Raw genomic sequence first — 20,315 nt, 5'->3', positions numbered from 1 at the left:
GTTTTCCTTATCGCTGCACATTTTCTATGTCACTTATGTGGCAGTTGATCATTTATACATTTTGATAGAACTGACTCATCTGACTTTGTTTTTTCAGCAAAATCATCAACGCCTTTAGGGCAGTCACCATTTCCAAGCAAGTGAGGCAGCGTGGCTGATGGAACTCGTGTTCTCAATCTGTCACCATTATGTATGTTAACTTTAGGCTCAACTTAGCTTTCTCTTATGTAAAACATGGATAAGGACCCAAAGTTGCTGTGAAAGCCAAATGTCCTATGTGAGACAGTGCTTTTGAACTGTAAACGTCAAGAAATATATACTGTGGCATCATTTCTATCATCGGTCTTCACTTTTTTTTTATTCTCAGGACTGACTGGATACAGAACAGGTCTATAACGCATACTTGGGGTACCGAATCCGTGCAAGAATTCTGTATAAGACCTTGACTGCCATTATATGAAAACACGTAGGCAAAAGTGGTGACTGTGGGGGCATTCAAACTGTGCGTATTTTCTATTTTCTAAATGTTTGAGGTTGTCTTACTATACCACTATCCTGATAATTTAAAAAGAAATACAAAGGAGCCAGTCACATATAGATGACAAAATGGTACAGCACAGCCAGTAATTGAATACCATAATGAGTGACATCCCTCCCCACACACTGAGTAGCGAGACCTTCACCGTGTGACTCCCCTGTGGCACTCCGAGGGCTGGTGGGCTCTATAGCAACTAGTACAAGGTGAGTGGGACAGTCGTCAAGATCAGCAGGGCAAAGATTCACCACGTCACCTCCCATCTGCAGGCACCGCACCATAAGGCTCGCATTCCTTCCCTGTCCTCCTTGTTCCGGGGCCTTGTTTTGCTGTTTGCTCCTAAGCCCTGCTATTAAACATCACACCTTGTGAATCGAGGGGCCCTGGAGACCATAGTCAAGATGCTAATCAGCTACTTCAATATCCTTTACTCACGTTTTTTTTCTAAGTACCGACGGCAATCCATCAAGTGACATGACAGTCTCCAATAACTGTCAAGCTATTCCTCAGAAGATTGTAACTGTGGTCAGGGGAGGAAAGAGAATGGAGGCGCCTTTCACACTTTTCTTGATGGGCCAGTGGCTATCACGGAGCAGGTGCCCAGTGGCTGACAAATGAGGGAATGGCCCCTAAATAATGGTCTGGGAGAGTGGAAAAAATGGATCTGGACACAGAAGACTGGTTCTAATTGCTACTGACTTGCCGTGTGCCCTTGTTTCATTATTTGTTCGTAAAAAGTGGGATTTGAAGCACACAATCTCTGCAGCGTCCTCTTGCACCAGAATCCCCTGCCTGCTCTGTGTCCTCTTCCCTGACTTGGAACTTCCCTTCAGAATAAGGCAGCCAAGTCAGTACAGACAACACGTACTTATCCTGGATTTCGTTTAGAAAGGAAAGAGGAAGCAGAGGGAGAAAAGCAGTGAAGAAACACATGGATGAGGAAAGGACGGATGAGAAGGAGTACCTGAGGAAGCTTCAAGTCTTCTTATGGTTCAAAGGAAAGTAAGAATGCCTCGGTCCCCAAGAGTGAGCGGGGTCTGGGGAATTTTTCTGTGGGTAGGAAGTCGCAAGTCCTTGCTAATCTTCCCGCTTGCTGAAGCTTGGTGCCGCCAGCCCCAAGGGTCATGGGCGCTCACTGACCTGTGCCCCTTCCTCAGAAGCCTGATGATCAGGGTCTGCACGAGGGGAGCCTCAGAGAGACCATGTGGAAGCAGACATGCAGGGCTCCTGCGCTTGGCTGCCTCGCAGTGCATCCCCCTGTGACGTGCCGAGATGTCCCATCTCCTTGGGATTCCATTGTTGGACCCAGAGGGCATGCATTATGTCCTTAGAGGCTCCAGGAACTGCGTTTTCTAAGATTTCCAATTGCAAAGATTAAGATAGGTGAGAACTGGTTGCAGGCTGTTAAGTGGACCCTTTTAAGAAGGACAGGTGAAAGCTCCGTGTGGTTTAGGTGCCAGAGCTATCCAGATACAGTATTTCTCCTGGTAGCCTTCTTTTCTGGTCATTCCTGGTTATATTTATTTAATAAATACTATAGAGTGTTTACTACATGCAGCCAGTATTATAAGAACTTTACTAATGTGAACTCATTTAATCCTTATAACAGCCCTATGAGGTATTACTGCATTCCCCTTTTACGGACAAGGAAAGTGAGGCACACAGAAGCTAATGACTTGCCTAAGATCACACAACTAGGAAGCAGCAGATGTCATATTCGAATCAGTGCTGTCTCACTCCAGAGTCCTAATTACTGTGCGAGGCTGCCTCTCTCGAACGCCCTCCTGGCACCTATTACAATCCTCGTCAACTGAAAAATGCCCGTTGAACACTAGGATCAAATCCTCTTCTGAGCGCTGCCTACGGGCCTTGCCCATTCGGAGCCAGATTGGCTCTTGCATGGTCATGAAAGCAAAGCGAAGCAAGGCAGAAGGCCAGCAGGGGCTTGGCCAAGGAGCAGCGTTAGCAGGGATGGGGCGCGGCTGCCTGCTGTCGTTAGGTGGTGACAGACTTTCTTTGGACGAGGGGACACAGAAGCCATTCTAAAGGGAGAATGGACAGCTTCCGTGTGTGAAACAGAGGAAAGAGGAGAGTTAAAAAAGAGTTAAATCAGTGAAGTCCAGGTGACTAGCAGAATAATGATACTAGAACCAGAGGGCACAAAGAATGAGAAGTACAGGCTCCAATAATTTAGAAATACCGGATGTGAGGCCTCGGAAAGGCAGCTGGAAATATGGCGCATGGGCTCAGGAGAGCGGTTGGGCCGGGAATGACTTTCCAGCCCACCTTGCATTTCTCTCCCTCCTGCACAGTCCCAGCGCACACCTGCTGTCCCAGCAGAAGTATTACCAAGGCTCCCTGTCACCATCGCGAGTTGCCCAGACTCAGAGAGACTGCTCTACCTTTAATCCTTTCGCGACACAGGAACAACGTCCTCGGCACCTGCAACAGTCCCTTGTACATAGCGTACCTGCAACCAGTATCTTTTGAAAGAGTAACGAGTGGACTCTCAGTAGTAAGTTGTGAATTAAATCAATCGGATCAATCTGTTACCACACAGAGAGAGCGTAATCATAGGTGAAACTAACCGGTCGTCATAGGCTCTGGTCGGGACGCTTGGCCTGGGGTGATTTACAAGAAGACTTTGAGGAATATATTGCAGGGGACAGTGAAAAAGCCAGTGCAGTCGGTTTGGTTATTTTGCATTCTTTCAGTTTCTAAATGCATTTGCTGTAGCATCATTTTAAAGTAAAATCATTTCTTCACTATTTTGGATTGAAGAAGGTAAAAAGTGAATTTTTCGTTTGCATCTATTATTAATGCCTTCGATATATTTTGAATTTAAATATTCACTCTTCTGGAGACCATGATAAGCTTATAACCTTGTTCTTCTCCTTTCCTTTCCCAAACCTAAGACAGTTCTCCAGTTTGCTTTAATTCTTAGTTAATAACTTCTCTTGTTTCTATTTCAATACAAATTTGATATATACATCTTTTCAGTGGAGAAAAATTATAAAATATAAGAAGAAAATAGAAATTAACTCAAATTTGCCTATCCAGACATAAGCATTATTAACATTCAGATATCTACCCTTTATATCTCATATATAACCCTCCCCTCTCTCTCTCTAGAACATAATATACACACACGTATACGTATATATACACACACATGTATACATATCTGGCTCTGATTTGAAAAATAGGGATTCTCCCACATGTACTTTTAATAAGAGAACGGAGACTTTGACAGGAAAGACTAATTTCAATTTTGTCAAGTTTCCCATTAAATAGTAAGAGCGTCACTGCTGCCTGGATCATAACTTAATTACGGCTATGACAGTTCACACCATGCTCAGACCGTGGTCTCGAGCTGGCAAACGAGGGGCTTTCTTTTGGCGTAGTCTTGTGACACTCATATTAAATACCAATGATCTAAAGGTGGGAAAACATTCCTTTGTGTTCTAATAACTCCGTTCATTATTTAAAGTGTAAGCTGTAGTAGTTTATTTTTAGTTTTGCTATACGCCATTTGTAGTTGTTCCCAAACACACTTGGCCTCAAACACAGTTGTGTGTTTCTCTTCAGTGTGTAAAAAATGTCCCCCACGCTGCTCTGCCTATGCAAGTACATACCCTTCATAGCCTGCAAACGTACTGACATGAAAAATCTCCTTAACCAATAACAACAGAGGAGCAAACAGAAGAAACTAAAGCGAACTACTTTTAAATGTATGTATGTGCATCCAGAATTAGTTGGTTTGATTTATCTTGTATGATACTGACTCTATTGCTGGTAAAGATTAATTGTATTATGGTGCTCCTGGCATGTTATTTTCCCAGTCCATTTCTCAGTATGACATTTCTTATTTTTCTCCGCTACAAAGCACCCACTATCATAATTTTCACCTGCTGAGTTTACGTTACTAATGATAATATTAAAATTCAGAGTTTTTTGACCTTTATGGTGGTAAATGAGGTCATGAGAATAGATGGGATGCAATCTGATAAATGAGAAAGACATTTCATTATTATTTACGTAAAATGAACTTCACAAGGTTGGCCAGGCACACTATCTCCGTAAACACTCAATTGTCTCCCCTCTCCAACACACCAGAGTCAGTTCTCTCCTCTGTGTTCTCGCATGTGCGACGCGAGAAATATTCCAAGAACTAAGTGGCTGGAGGGCTGATGCGCGGTGGATCTGGCATACGAAGTTCTCTGAATAAAAAATCAGGGGCGCCTGGGTGGCGCAGTCGGTTAAGCGTCCGACTTCAGCCAGGTCACGATCTCGCGGTCCGTGAGTTCGAGCCCCGCGTCGGGCTCTGGGCTGATGGCTCGGAGCCTGGAGCCTGTTTCCGATTCTGTGTCTCCCTCTCTCTCTGCCCCTCCCCCGTTCATGCTCTGTCTCTCTCTGTCCCAAAAATAAATAAACGTTGAAAAAAAAAAAACTTTAAAAAAAAAATCATATGAGTAATGGTCATGATACTTACTGAACGCTTGGTAGGTGCCAGGTGCTTGTACTATTACATCCCTGTTTACAGACGGAAAAACTGAGGCCCAGAGAAGGGGAGTGGCTTCCTAAGTTCACACACCCGGAAAGCAGTGGCTCCAGGACTGGGCCCCCGACACTCAGACTCTGGAGCTATTAGTCTGTGCTGCTGTCTGAGTCACCTCTCACGGAGTCACAACTTCTCCGCTTTGTTCAAATCCCTCATCCTGGCCCAAGTCCTCTTCCTTACTGAGAGCTAGTCTTTAGTGACTTCCCCTCTTTGCCGTATGCGCTCTCCTCAGTGGGTCATGTGCTCCTTGGGGGCAGTGACTGGGCTGCGGTGGCATATGCTCCCCACGCAGTACTGTGCCTACACCCCTGCACTGGCCCGCACCTGGATGTGGACGGACCCGGCTAAGCTGTGAGTCCGCGGTCTTTTGCGTGCTCTCCGGAAGGATGTGATTTCTTACGAACTCCAGTCTGGCAGTTACGAATTAGGTAGTATTTTCTTTCGGGGGCTGAATGGCAGAGAAGTTCAACATCCGGACTAAATAAAGTCCCTGGCCACCTCAGTTCAGCATAGTTTGACTGCAGTTTCTTGGGCCTCTACCCCTCTTAACGTTCATCAGGTATTTTTCGAGCGTCTACCATACGGTAGGCTTTGTGCTAGACAAGAGCCACAGATGAATCACGGTAGTTCCTACGTGTCCAGGGGATGAGAGGCATAACAAATATATTAAAACACAGTGTGACAGAAGCCATGGCAAGGGTTGGCCTTGGGTGCCGTGGGAGCCCAGAGCAGCCCCTAACCTGGACTAGGGTGGAAAGCAGCTGGCAGTTACACAAAGTGTAGTCAGCATCATGTGGGCGTTTGTTGGAAATGCAGATCTGTGGGACCCAGCCCAGATTTACCCAATCCGAAACTCTGGGCTGGAGTCCAGCAATCTGGACTTTTAGGAAGCTCTCCATTAGATTCTACCACTTGATAAAGTTTGAGAAACACTGCCTTCGAGAATGGAAGACTCACAGACACACGCCAATTAGGTAAGAAGGCATATGCCAAATGAACACGCATAAAATAAAGGTGAGGTGGGGTGGTCCCTGTATCACCTCCACTCTAACTTGCACAGTCTACAAGACTTCTGTACACGTCTTCAAGTGAACCAGAATGGAGCACGTTCACCTTCAAGGTCACTTGCCTATAATATCCACAAAGAAGTGTGTGTACCTTTCACCTCCCCAGGCCAGGCAGATTCACAGAGCTGTCCCAGGCTGCTAGAAATTCTATGTCAATTACATCGTCGGTCGGTAAGTATTTTAAATGTTACAAACGTATTCACCTACGTGGGCTCATCACTGGGACAGGTTCTGTAAAGCACATACATATTACCTGCCATGAAGGCACATATGCCTGCATTGAGGCAGTACGCCTATCGTAACTGGGTTGTTCGGAATGTTTGGAATGCAGATAAATACTGTGGGAATATGGAGAAGATGGTAACTGATTTGGGCTGAGCCTGGGATAAGGCCCCAAGAAAGGGGAATTGAGCTGGGCTTGGAAACAGATGGAATTTGCAAGGCAGGTAAAAAGTAGCTCAGCAGCATACACTGAACAGTCTGGAAACTGTCCAGACAAACAAAGGCACTCTGTAAACTCATGGGGAAGCTGACATAACAATAAAAATGACGGTGATGCTGAACATCACAGTCACAAATCTCCCCTACAAGGGCAATTTCAGGGCTGGGAAGCCCGAGGCTTATAGGATTTTCTTGAAAAAAAAAAAAAAAATCAAATAGGAAGAAATGTGAAAGAAAAAAAAAAAAAAAACACAACTATTAAGTGTTCCAAGGCTGGTGAGTCTTTTCAGGGGAATCTGCAGGGTTTCTGGAGAACGGTTTCCATATACCTGGCAAGGCGCTTCCCGCAAGTCTCCAGGTGACTGTGCAGGTTTACGAGCAGACTGCTGCCCGGGGTGGGGGTGACAGGCAAAGACCTCTGTGGTTCTGACACCGGCACAGCTCAGAACTACTCACTCATTTCTGCAGGAAAAGTCCCACAGTCTCTCTATAGCGAACATAACCCACGAAGGCCCCTCCTTTGCGCACCAGCTCTCCTCCCAGTTCGACCTGGGCTCCTACCCGGGTGGGAGGGAGTTCACACTGAGGTTCGGCTTGCTGAAATTCTGAAAGTTTGTCATACCCTAAGTTACACTGAAAGCCAAAAGTGTGAGGTTTGCAACCTGCATGGAGGTTTGGCAATGCTCAGTTACAGGTGGCCGTAAACTGGACGTTTCAAGAGAGCTGCTGGGCTGGGTGTCCCTCGGGGGAGGCTGGGAAAGGGGAGGTGAGCCGCACTTGGTGGGCAGTGAACTCACAACCCAGTGGATTCCCACCCGTCAAGCCCTAGGGAGAGAGGGAGGGAATGGAGAGAGCGTTTTCACCAGAGCTGGGCAGAGTTTTGAGGCTGAAAGACAAGACCACACTTCACTTGATTGTGGATAGTCTGGACGTATTTCTTTCCAAGTATAGTCTTCGTAGTTACCCCCAGGAAGCCCCCCGATATTTTACTGGCAGATTGACATCCGAGCTTGCTGCTTCAAATTCAAGAACCTTATATTTTGGATACGGTTTTCACGAAGCGTGTAGATTCGTGCAGCCGCAAACACACCTTTGTGTAGCAAAGCTCACCACCGGAGCTGGCAGGGGTGTGGGGGACGGCGAGAGGCACCGCTCTCCCGCCTGCCAGGCGTGATTTCGAGGTGCTGGCGGGCAGCAGAAGGCGATGGAACAGGGAAACTTCCTGTCGTAGTCTTTCCCGCCCCTCTTCCCCTTTTTCTTCTTCCCAGCTCTCCACCTACTTTTCTTCTGTGTCATCTTCCTACACACTTCCTCGAAGAAATGCCACAGTCCAGTGAGTTATGTGGCAACGTGATGGATGAGGTCTGGAGATGAGCAGTGCGTGTGGAACTACACAGCGCCCCCCGGCAGAGCGAGGGCCGGCTGAGCGGAGCAGCCCCGGGAAGAGCAGGTGGCAGATGGGGACCACTGCTGGCCCCCGCCCCGGCTGCTACGTTTCACCCTCTCCCCGTCCTGGTCTCCTGTGCGATCGGCACAAATCAGGGGTGCGGCAATCGTGGAAGACCTTTAATATTCTCACAACAACAGTCTGGGAAGCCCGGTGCCTCCGCGGTTAACATGGAACTCAGAAGGCACCTTTACCCACTGGTGAATCCCTGTTCCTTGCTGTTTTCAGATCACTAAAACAGGTGCTGTGTCAGCAGGAACCAAAGCTGTGTGAGTCCAGGAGGCTCTCGACACTCTCCCCTACTACCTTGGGGAGGCCCTACAACAAGCTTCTGCTTCTGTCCGCCTTCATTCTAGGTGGCTTTTCCCACGAATGTTCCCAAACTTTCTTCCTACTCACTTCCGATCGGCGTATCAGGTAGTGCGAAGCTGTCTCTCGTGGGAGGCAGGAGAACTGTGATTAAGCCCTCTGGGTTTATTTGACTTTAAAATGATGGTGCTTGTACTCAAGTCATGTCTGTATGCTTCTGCATGCATCGCTTATTGCTGGCTTGGGGCGTACATGTGTCTTCTGGGCCATATTAGGAATAAAAACTTCTTTCTCCTTTTGGGATTCGAGCCCATTTTGTTAATTGATCACTCTTCTCGATCTTACGTATTTCCTCCGGAGGGTGGACAAGCCTCATCTGGGTGCGGGCGGCTTGGTTCTGTGAGTCTGGATCTGGGGTCCACACAGAGAATAGGCTCTATATAAGTCCTTAGGCCACCGAGACGTCTGATCTCCCGTTCACAGCCCAGAACCCCACATAACGTGTCTCGGTATTGTTCTTCTAAATTGTTCATGAAGCACACAGTTTGCCTTTCTCTTTAGAATGCAAATACCCTGGCAGTTGTGTTCCCTCTCCCGTTGAAGAACTCAGTCTCCTCTCTCTATGGTAACGACCACACATTATTGTTGGCGGTGTATCTTATCACTTACCATGTAGGCTTTGAGCGCCAACATTTTTAAAGGATCAGTGGATCTCGTGCCATCCCTAAATCCCAACCACGTGGAAATCTTCCACATTTAAAAAGTCCTTAAACAGTAGATGGATTAACTAACATGTGGTTAAAGAATATTCATTGCATACTGTCTGTGACAGCAAAAAAAAAAAAAAAAAAAGAAGTCCCACGGTAGGAATGGATTAAATAAACTAGAGCACATCTGTGGCATGAAGTAGTAGATGGCCATCAAAAGTCACATTAAGCAAATACTTAACGTGGGGGAAAGGCTAATGGCTTATATGGGGAAAAGTGTAGGCTGTACGTGATATGCTACAAGTGTGCTAAAAATGTATGCACGTGCACATAGACAAAGACGGGGAAACACGAAGGAGTGGAAGTGTTTTTTTTCTTTCTTTACAGTTTTCTGCATTTTCTAAATTTTTCACAAGGACAAAATGGTGCTTTTAAGATAGGAGCATTCATATATAGGCCTATGGGATTCATACATCACCAGTCTTCCATTTTGAGCAACTGCTTTTGCTTCTACATTGGGTAGGATCATTCAGCCTTTAGGGGAAAGTACAGCAGAACCTTGGTGGGTGAGCATCATGTCTTCTGCAAGCATGCTTGTAATCCAGAGCACTCGTTTATCAAAGCGAATTTCAAGAACCATGGGCTCAGTTGTGATCTGGGACGTTCGGCCACACGTACTATTCATACTGCGAGACATCATTCGTTTATCAAGTTAAAATTTATGAGAAATGTTTGCTCGTCTTGCAGAACACTCGCAGAATAAGTTACTCGCAGGCCAAGGTTTTACGTACAACTGGTCTCCAAACTAGAAAACTGTTTTGTTTCAGATCTTTGTTTTAGCTATACCGGTCCCCCTGTCCATGTGAGGCCATTTTACATAGAGCTGAAACTTATGTCTCCTTTACCTATACTTCTCTAACCTGGCCTGGGCAAAGAAGGTGTTTCCATTTCTCTAAACCCAACACATGGCCAAGCAGCTACTACCAACTCCTGTCTTGACAAAAAGGACAGACCATGTAGTCCCCAGCTCCACCTGGGGAAACACATCATTGGTTGGCAGCGAGGAGCTTGTTAGGAAAACTGCTCACGTTTTACTGGAAACAAGCACTGACCATGAAGCCAGCCTCTGCCTGTTTTTGATGTCTCGTCCTTCCTGCGGGCTCTGCACGGGCTGGAAAGTGGGTGTGGCACAGAGCCTCTTCCAGGCCTCAGTCCCTCTCAAGGGTGCAGGGTTGGGATGTGTGTGGGTTTTATTATTATTATTATTATTATTATTATTCAATGTTTATTTATTTTTGAGACAGAGAGTGTGAGCTGGGAAGGGGAAGAGAAAGAGGGGGGACAGAAGATCTGAAGCGGGCTCCGGGTCGACAGCAGAGAGCCCAGTGTGGGGCTCGAACTCACGGACTGTGAGATCATGACCTGAGCTGAGGTTGGACGCTCGACTGACTGAGCCACGCGGGTGCCCCAACGTGGGTTTTTTTTTTTTTAGACGGAGTTATGGATTTTATGGCAACGGCAGGACACGTGGTTAATGCACAGCAGAAAACGTGGTAAGGCAGTTGTATGGGGGCAGGAGGGTGTGGAGAGGGAAGCAGAGGTAGAGGGTGGGGAAGAAAGCATCAGCAAGGGAAAAGCAGTGATGCTATAGGAGCTATAATCCGAGGAAAAGGCCGAGTTCTGGATGTCAGCATTTGGTATGTGAGGACAGTAATATACTACAGAAAGGAAATTTTAGTCATGACAAGTCCACCTTCTTGACTTCAAACATCTACGGAGCGAGGGTGGCCTCAGTCACCCAGAGACGTGGGTCCGTCTCTCCCCGGAGGAAGACAAAGTGGCTATCGGTTTTCCAGTTGAGCTTTCTAGGGGCCCTCATGCTCCCTAGGTACCTACAGATCATATATCTCATTCCTGTCAGATTCTCCTCTCCGTGGAGCCAGTCCTTACGGGAAAGGTCTCATCTCCAGAGAGTTGCTGGAAACATGCAAGCAAATTACCTCAAGCCCATCATGCCCACTGTGAGATTAACTTGATGGCAGAGAATAAGCCCTGATGGAATGAAACACAGGACAAGCAAGTTTTGGTAAGCGCAGGGCACAATGACAGGGGCTGAGCTCACCTGGGCTAAACCACGTCTACACCCCTCACTGACGGGTCTCCAGAACCCAGTGCGGCACCTGGCGCGTGGAAGGCCGGGTAATAACGACGCCTAACGCGTGCCGATGATGTCAGCACCGTCAAGCAATGCTCACAATAACCCTAATGAGGCAGGTGTGATTATTGCTTTCGTTTCCGGAGTGGAAAAAAAATGTAGGTGGAAGACACTCAAGGTCTCCTGGACAGGAAGGGGGGCTGCACCAAGATGGAAGCCAGGCCGCCTGGTGCCCGGATCTATTCCAAAGCCCTATACTCTGCTGCCTCCCCCACAATGATGACTTCATTAACTGAGTGAAAAGGGGACGGCAGGACAGACTGGGGACTCTGTACAGGCTGAGGGTGGCGGGAAATGGTGAGAAGAGAGATCTCCAGGGCTGCGGGAACTGTGATGTCCGTCCACAGTCTCACACCCAGTCCCGCCAGGCACCGGCTCGCCAGGTCAGGGGCTCCGGTTGCCCTCACAGAGCCTGTGGAATGGGGTGTGGGAAGAGTGAGTCCTTTCTGTCTTGTCTACTCCCCTTCCGGTTCCAGGTTGGGGACCCCGGAGAGCAGGTGGCAGGTTGTATAGGGGGGGAAAGGACGGGACTGAGTTCACGTCTTTGCCTTTTAAGGATCTGAGCCTTTCCTGCAGGGCTTTTCTTTTTCTTTCCTGCCTTATCGAATACACCAGTATATATTCTTCCCTCTTGGGCTCGCCTGCCTCAAGGATGAAAGCCACATCCCAAACCCGGGCAGAGGACGGACCCAGCACTTGTGGGGCTTCAGCCGTAGACGTCATTAAAATACACGGTTAACAATGGCTTTCTGCTGCGGTGTGCTCAACTTGAACAATGTTCTTCACCCAGCATCTCTTCTATACACTCCCAACGTCTTTACTCTGACAGATTTAAAGACAACTCTGAGGATTTACTTCCTTACAGAGGCAGCGCGAAAAACCGCAAAGTGTTTCTCTCTTTTGTGTTTTTGTTTTATTGTCGGCTGGGAAGGGTGTTGTACTTCACAGCGGCAACCTCCAGCATCATGAATTAAGCCTCTTTACAGGTTGCAAATGATTTCTCCGACCCCAGTGTGTCAGCCTGGGTTGTGCAGCCAGAAGACGGGGGTGTCGCGGCTTTCGCATGGCAGAAACGAGAACGGGAGGAGTGGAAATTAATGGGAAACTTTTAGACAAAATTGTTTATACGCTGCAGGCTTCAGCTGCCACTTTACTTGATTTCTCCTACTTATTCCTACATTTCTTTTTTTTTTTTTTTATAATTGTAATTGCATTCTTTTTGTGAATGTTTGTTTCTTTTTGAGAGAGAGAGACAGAGAGAGCATGAGTGGGGGAGAGGCAGAGACAGAGACACATACAGAATCTGAAGCAGGCTCCAGGCTCCAAGCTGTCACCATAGAGCCCCACGCCGGGCTCGAACTCAGCAACCACGAGATAATGACCTGAGCTGAAGTTGGATGCCTCATCGACTAAGCCACCTAGGTGCCCCTATTCCTGCATTTCTCTCACCCTCTCCCTTCCCCTCCATTTTCTTCCATTCTCTCACCAAACATCCACACGTAAGGATCACAGGTGGGGATAGCTCTGGGAGGAAGGTCATCAAAAATGATGCAAGATAAGGGTGGATTTTTCTTTTTCTTTTAGATTTTGGTATCTGTTATGCATTAATTACCAGGGACCAGGCTAGGTATTCAGAAGTTCTAGGGATTAGGAGATAGCTCAGAGACAGAGATAAAAGGAAAATTTATGGTTTGCCTTTTAGGAAAGAAAACTGGGCCTGGAATAACTGAAATCTCTAAATGAACCATAATAAAGGCTAGTTTTAAACTTGAGTACACTTAGAAGGTTGGACTGCCCAGCCGTCATTAACATATCCAGTTCCAAACACAAGGAAAAGTCTATTTAAAATCAGTACTCTTGGGGGCGCCTGGGTGGCTCAGTCGGTTGAGCATCCGACTTCAGCTCAGTCTCACGGTCCGTGAGTTCGAGCCCCGCGTCGGGCTCTGGGCTGATGGCTCAGAGCCTGGAGCCTGCTTCCGATTCTGTGTCTCCCTCTCTCTCTGCCCCCCCCCATTCATGCTCTGTCTCTCTCTGTCTCAAAAATAAATAAATGTTAAAAAAAAAATTTTAAATCAGTACTCTTGGAGAGCAAGGCCTTTGCCGGTGATCTCAGGTTCTGGCTCTAATGGGTTTAAATTGGACCTCAGAAAACTTTCCTCCTGAGCACAAGCTCGCAGGTCTTCAGATGGGGACCAGGGTAGGTCAGTTTGGGGACCTCAGGAATAGCAGACAAAGTGTTGGTCAGAGACTGCTGTTGGCTCAATAAAACATAAAAACAGTAGAAAAGGAAGAGTAACAGGTCAAATCTAAGTGTGGTTAACATCCCATAAGCTGGACAACGCTCGGGACTAAGGCAAGAGGGTTAGTAAATTGCAAGACGAGACATATTTGTTATGAGTCCCTTCAGGACCACTAATGGCTACCATAAGTGTCCATCTGCCACACGACATTCTAAATGCTAAACAATTCTGCAAGTCTGAAACTCCCTGCCAGACTCCATGACATGCCTATTAATATACAGTATCCCCCAGAAACAAATATGAAAGAGGCAGAACAAGATTTATGGGCCTGTTAATTACAGCATTATTTATAATAGTAAAAAAATGGGAAGTTAAATGCCGAACACATAGGTCTGTGGTTCAATTATTTCCTATCTGCATTACACAGCCATTAAGAATCATGTCTTTGAGGAACATTTGGTGACAAGAAAAATATTTATGATATAATGAGAAATCAAAAATGTACAAAACTGAAGACACTATGAATAATATTTATTTATAGCTTTTTCCCTCTGGTCATATATATGCACATGACTGGAAAAAACTAAAATAAAATATTAATAGTGGTTATCTCTGAGTAATGAGATGTTAAGTTATTTTTCTTCACCTCTGCATTTTTTTCTATGATTTTCCAGTTTCATACAGACTACTTCTTTTATAATAAAATATATTGTTTTTAAAAGCAACTGTCAACTCTCATAAGAATATCCAGCTAAGCCTGCACCAGTCCTGTATAATTATTATTAATAAATAATATGTAAAATTCCTGCCCATGTGACTAATTATAGAGAAAAAAAAATCTATATGTCTTAGTCAATAACCTCTGTGCCAGAGGCTTTAAACCTCATGATCTGCATTAAAATTCATCTTGTCATTGGCACAAGAACAGACACTCAGGTCAATGGAACAGAATAGAGAACTCAGAAATGGACCCACAAACAGATGGCCAACTCATCTTTGACAAAGCAGGAAAGACTATCCAATGGAATAAAGACAGTCTCTTCAGCAAGTGGTGCTGGGAAAACTGGACAGCAACATGCAGAAGAAGGAGCCTGGACCACTTTCTTACATCATACACAAAAATACACTCAAAATGGTTGAAAGACCTAAATGTAAGACAGAAAGCCATCAAAATTTTCGAGGAGAAAGAAGGCAAAAACTTCTTTGATCTTGGCCGCAGCAACTTCTTACTCAACACGTCTCCGGAGGCAAGGGAAACAAAAGTAAAAATGAACTACTGGGACCTCATCAAAATAAAAAGCTTCTGCACAGTGAAGGAAGCAATCAGGAAAACTAAAAGGCAACTGACAGAATGGGAGAAGATATTTGCAAACAACATATCAGATAAAGGGTTAGTATCCAAAATCTATAAAGAACTTATCAAACTCAATACCCCAAAAGCAAATAATCCAGTGAAGAAATGGGCAAAAGACATGAATACACACTTCTCCAAAGAAGACATCCAGATGGCCAACTGACACATAAAAAATGCTCAACATCACTCATCATCAGGGAAACACAAAACCACAATGAGATACCACCTCACACCTGTCAGAATGGCTCACATTAACAACTCAGGCAACAACAGATGTTGGCGAGGATGTGGAGAAAGAGGATCTCTTTTGCATTGTTGGTGGGAGTGCAAGCTGGTGTGGCCACTCGGGAAAACAGTATGGAGGTTCCTCAAAAAACTAAAAATAGAACTACCCTATGACCCAGCAACTGCACTACTAGGCATTTATCCAAGGGATACAGGTGTGCTGTTTCGGAGGAACACATGCACCCCAATGTTGATAGCAGCACTATCAACAACAGCCAAAGTATGGAAAGAGCCCAAATGTCCATTGATGGATGAATGGATAAAGAAGATGTGTGTGTATACACACACACACACACACACACACACACACACACACACACACACACAATGGAGTATTACTTGGCAATCAAAAAGAATGACATTTTACTATTTGCAACTATGTGGATGGAACTGGAGGGTATTATGCTAAGTGAAATTAGTCAGTCAGAGAAAGACAAATATCATATAACTTCACTCACATGAGGACTTTAAGAGACAAAACAGAGGAACATAAGGGAAGGGAAACAAAAATAATATAAAAACAGGGAGGGGGACAAAACAGAAGAGACTTAAATATGGAGAACAAACAGAGGGTTACTGGAGGGGCTGTGGGAGGGGGGATGGGCTAAATGGGTAAGGGGCATTAAAGAATCTATTCCTGAAATCATTGTTGCACTGTATGCTAACTAATTTGGATGTAAATTAAAAAAAAATAATAAACAACAAAAACAACCATAAAAAATTCATCCTGTCAAAATTCTGCCTTCTATACCAACTACTATTTATGTGGCTAGGTGAAGAGAGGGAATTGATACGTTAAGCCAAGTGTTTATGTACCCTGAGCACTCTTACGGATGAGGAAGGTGAAAGTCAAATCACTTGCCCTGGTCACAAGGCTATTCAGGGATCAAAATGAACCCAAACCTTCTCAATCTAGTTTGAAAGCCTGATGTCTTCAACCACCACAAGGCCGATGGAAACTTGAGAGGAGACAGAGACTTCATTTCAGACATTTAAAACAACCTTCACCTGATACTGTGCAAGCGCTTCTAATGTGTGGCCAAAATAACTTTTTTTTTTTTTCATTCACATAACCCAGTGAAGGTGGTAGGGAACTGCCCAAAGGAGACAACATGACAGACAGAAAAGAGCAAGACCCGTGGATTATCCACCTGCTGGGAAAGCCCTAAAAGAATAGGCAGTGATTATAGAGACTAGCCCAACCTTTGGCCCAGTGAGAAAGGTGGGCATGGAGGGGGGCACCGGCAAGTGCTGCTGGGCTCCATCATTCCACAAACCTCTCACCCACCCTTGGTCACAGTACTGCCCCTCCCTCCTACTTGGCCTCAACCCTGTCTCTCAACAGCCATTGCTTCTGTCGACTTTTCTATTGTGGGCTTTTTCAGCCCACACCCTGGATTCTAGAGAGGTCTCTTTCAAAGCTAAAAACTTTCTTCTAGGAAGGATAAAAGACTTCAAAGATGACCTTCCACTTTTTTCATTGAATAATGAATGCCTTTTGACATTTCTCAAAACGAGAGGGACTAGCTATTGTGTGAGGCCTGTCTTCACACGCATCGTCAATTTAATTCGACCAACAGATGAGCTTATAATCATAACAGCCTCCTGCTCAGAACCTCACAATTACAAAGTGCCTCCACATCCATGATCTCATTTGCTTCTCACCATAAGCCTTACAAGAAGGAAAGACAGGTAATATCATCCCCATTTTGTAGACCAGGAAATCGAGGCATCCTGCCACTTTGCCTTGTTGGATTTGACGGCGGCTTTCCTCAGGAGACACAGAGGGACTGACTCTGAGGGAGAAGCATGTGAAGGTTCTGGTCGAGAATGCGGCAGCAATGTGTCCCAGGAGGATAGGACCCTGGAAAAAAGGCTCCACGGTAAGGCGGGGGTTTATGAAATACTGGAGTGGGAAGAGAAACTATTTAGGTGGCAATGTTGCCTGTGGAGAGCTCTGTATGCATGGCTTCCTCCTCTGCTTTCTCAATCCTCTCCGTTCTCCAAAGCTAACCCAAATCCCACCGATCTGGGAAGCTGTTCTCGGTTGTCCACCACCGCGAGACCATCGTAGTGATGTCTCAGATGCCTCAGCCCGTTACGACTTCATGACACATGTTTGAGGTAGGCATTGCCATCCATTTTACAAATAGGAAAATGAAACTCAGAAGTGCTGACCTGCCCCCAGTTGACACAGTTAATAGGCAGCAAAGTCCAGATTTCAAACTACACCGCATCACAGCTGCCTCCCCTTGTGACACACTTTTCACATCCTGTCTATCGCCCGTGTGTTCCCTCATCCCCAACTCAGTTACAAGTTCTCGGAGGGCAGACAGCAAGCCTTCTATTTTCTCTGTAACCACCCCCACGCCCCCCAGCACGTAGTAGAGCTCTACGTACGCAGTAGACTCTCCATAAACGTCATACGTTAAATATCCGTTTTGCAGGAACAGTAGTTATTAAAGAGGGATTTTTTTGGTACTTTGGATGTCAGGCATTCCACGGTATATAATTAAAACAAGAGTGAACATGAAGTGTATAATTTCTCCCAGCTCTAGCTTAATCAGGCATTCATTACCATGTCTGATTCTGCGTTATGTGAAAAGAACTGCTTAGTAAGCATTTTCTGTGATGACGATAATCAAATACGTACAGATATCAGAGAGATTTTTAAAAAGACAAAAGCACAACCATCATACATAGGGAGAGACAATGATCTACATGGCATAATATTCCACCTGAGACTACAGAACTTCCAAGGCAGAGAGAACACCGGACTGATCTTGGGCAACTGGATACACAAGGAACCCTAAGAGAAAAAGTCTGTGCTAACTGGGATCTTGTACCATTACTCTTGTATCAAGAAGATGGATGCACCATGCTCCTGTTCTGGGTCAGAAACAAGAGAGGCGTCGCTTTCAAGGGCTTTTCTGAGAGACGGGGTCTGCTCTGAAACCTTTCCGGCACAGCAATCATTTCATTACCATCTTCAGTGACCAGCAAACTCAATAAATACGCATGCAATACACAACTTATTACCCCCTGTTTGGTCTCATTCCATTTGCCCTCCCAACATGTCATTAGATGAGAATTTTTATGGTAGAGATTAGCTCAAGTACCTCTAAAACGGACATTTGATAATGTAAGCTAACAAGAGCAGTGCCTGTCTACCACACTTTACTGCCAAACCATTCAGAGTAATCTTAATAAACCACCGAGGGGCAGGACTTCTGATCTCCTTTGTGTCATAAATAAAGTGCCACATACCTGTGGGCATTCAACCAACATCAAGCAACAAGAGCAAATACTGGGTCAGTGGTACCTACATTTGTGTCCTCATGGCTGTGGCCGTTGGTCTCGACCAATTCCTTGGTACCTTTTAACTGCAAATTTCAAGAAGAAACAAAACAAAACAAAACCCCACATGAGTAAGCAAGCATGTCTGTTAAATATACATCATCCTGTTAACTCTGATTTATCTGGGGTTGCACTTTATAAAACTTCCAAGGAAAGAGAACCAAAAAAAACCAGATGGAGCATATAATTCTAATGAGTCTTATTGAAACAAGCTTGAGACCAATATTTTAGAAAACTTGATGGCTGGCAAAAAATAAATGGGTCTTGGTCATTATTTTTTAAATAATAAGATCAGAAAGCAGTTCCATAGGCATAAAATGTATAAAATTGGTTCTTAAGAATAACAAATGATTTCATTTCCTAGTTGTATTGCTATTAATTTAAACCCTGCAGTGTTTGCAAGTTGCCACCAGCTGATGTTAGACTAATGATTACTCGTGAATGATGTATTTTCCATTGTTTTAACATGCCACAGTGCTATTGTACATGTCCTCCTTGAGAACATATTTGAATGACTGGCATTGTTTCTGGAGGCCTAAACAAAAAGATGATTTTCTTCTTCTTCTTCTTCTTTTTTTTTTTTTTTTTTTTGCAAAGGAAGAATCGGGAAGACATCTCCTTGGTCACTGAGGCATTAGAAGAAAAGCTATTGCTCAAATGAGATTTTTAACAGTGAACACCTGAAAACACTACTCCCTCTACTCTCTCTCAGAAGGCTTAGCAATAATCAGTTATCTGGAGATTTCTGGAGACCTTTAATTGGCATTTTATCGAAGCAGACATTGCGAGCTGAGAGCAAGGGCAAGGGGGGGGGGGCGGGCCTAAGGGCGTTGCCAGCACTGCTTCCTGGCTTTTTAATGCTTAGGAAGCAGCCCCTGCTGGATCATCGTTTTTTTTTTAAGCCTAAAATAAAATGGTGGGAAATAAATGCTGAAAGTCTGAAAGAAAATAAATGCACGTACACCCGTGATGTGTCCGATCTGACACGCTGGTTCTTTCTGGCTATTTGTATATATTAAAATGAAAGCGTGTGTGTGTGTGTGTGTGTGTGTGTGTGTGTGTGTGTGTGTGTGTGTTTCGGCAATGTCAAACCGTCAGCAAGAAAGCCACACGTTGTCCGTGTCAAGAGAGGGGCTTTGCGAAAGGAAGGGGAACATGTAGAAACTGAGCCTGGGGCAGCCGACGGTGGACCAGAGGCTCTTGGGCTCGTTTCCATGTGGCTCCCACTTGGGACAACAATTCTGCCCGCTGGTCTTCGGGGCTACATCACGGGTGTTTCCGCACACAGCAATCACGACGTGTTACAGACGTGAGAAGAAAAGGGTGCCAGCGCGATAGCCAGGCCATCCGTCACCAGAGGGCACGCGGGACTGAACAAGACCCTCCGTGTTTTCCAGTCCGAAGGTTTTCTCGTTGCAGGTGTTCCTTAGCGTCTTTCTCTCGGCTCACCGTAGCTCCCGCGGTTCGTGCTTCCGTCCGGTCGAGCGGGCCTAGCTCTGAAAGCTTTGTTATTTTGCAGCAGAAGGCAAGGACCTGCTCCACCTTTCTGTGTTTACCCGAACAGACGTGCCCACGGCTCTCCTCCCCTCCTCCCTTTTACGCGGACTCCTTGGTGCGACTCCGTGCTCTCTTGTCTTGCCACACCCCCAGCTGGCTCCCCGCGGCGCTCCCTGTCCCCTGGTTCTGTTCCCTCCCCTGCTCTCATCTGCCAAAACCGCCACAGGCCAGCGCTCCCTCCTGCAGCGGGGGGGGGGGGGGGGGGGGGGGCCCCCCCCCGCCCCCCCCCCCCCCCCCCCC

At 45.8% G+C, this 20,315-nt stretch overlaps 1 protein-coding gene across 13 annotated transcripts in view; it reads right to left on the bottom strand.

Moving 5' to 3' along the window:
* The window catches only part of ENOX1 (ecto-NOX disulfide-thiol exchanger 1), a 555,199-nt gene that overhangs the window by 42,036 nt on the left and 492,848 nt on the right, over positions 1–20,315 (bottom strand). For 12 of the 13 annotated variants that reach the window (XM_040448509.1, XM_040448516.1, XM_040448514.1 and 9 more), the window contains one exon: positions 18,488–18,544. The exons of the other annotated variant lie outside the window; for it this stretch is intronic. In XM_040448509.1, the coding sequence (XP_040304443.1) occupies positions 18,488–18,544 (57 nt within the window). The remainder of the gene's footprint in view (positions 1–18,487; positions 18,545–20,315) is intronic. 13 annotated transcript variants of the gene reach the window in all.

The sequence above is a fragment of the Herpailurus yagouaroundi genome, unplaced genomic scaffold (genome assembly GCF_014898765.1).
Source record: "Herpailurus yagouaroundi ecotype Mexico unplaced genomic scaffold, PumYag 197, whole genome shotgun sequence".
Taxonomy (NCBI): Eukaryota; Metazoa; Chordata; class Mammalia; order Carnivora; family Felidae; genus Herpailurus; species Herpailurus yagouaroundi.
Note: the sequence above shows the minus strand (reverse complement) of the source record. Positions and strands in the feature narration are given on the sequence as shown.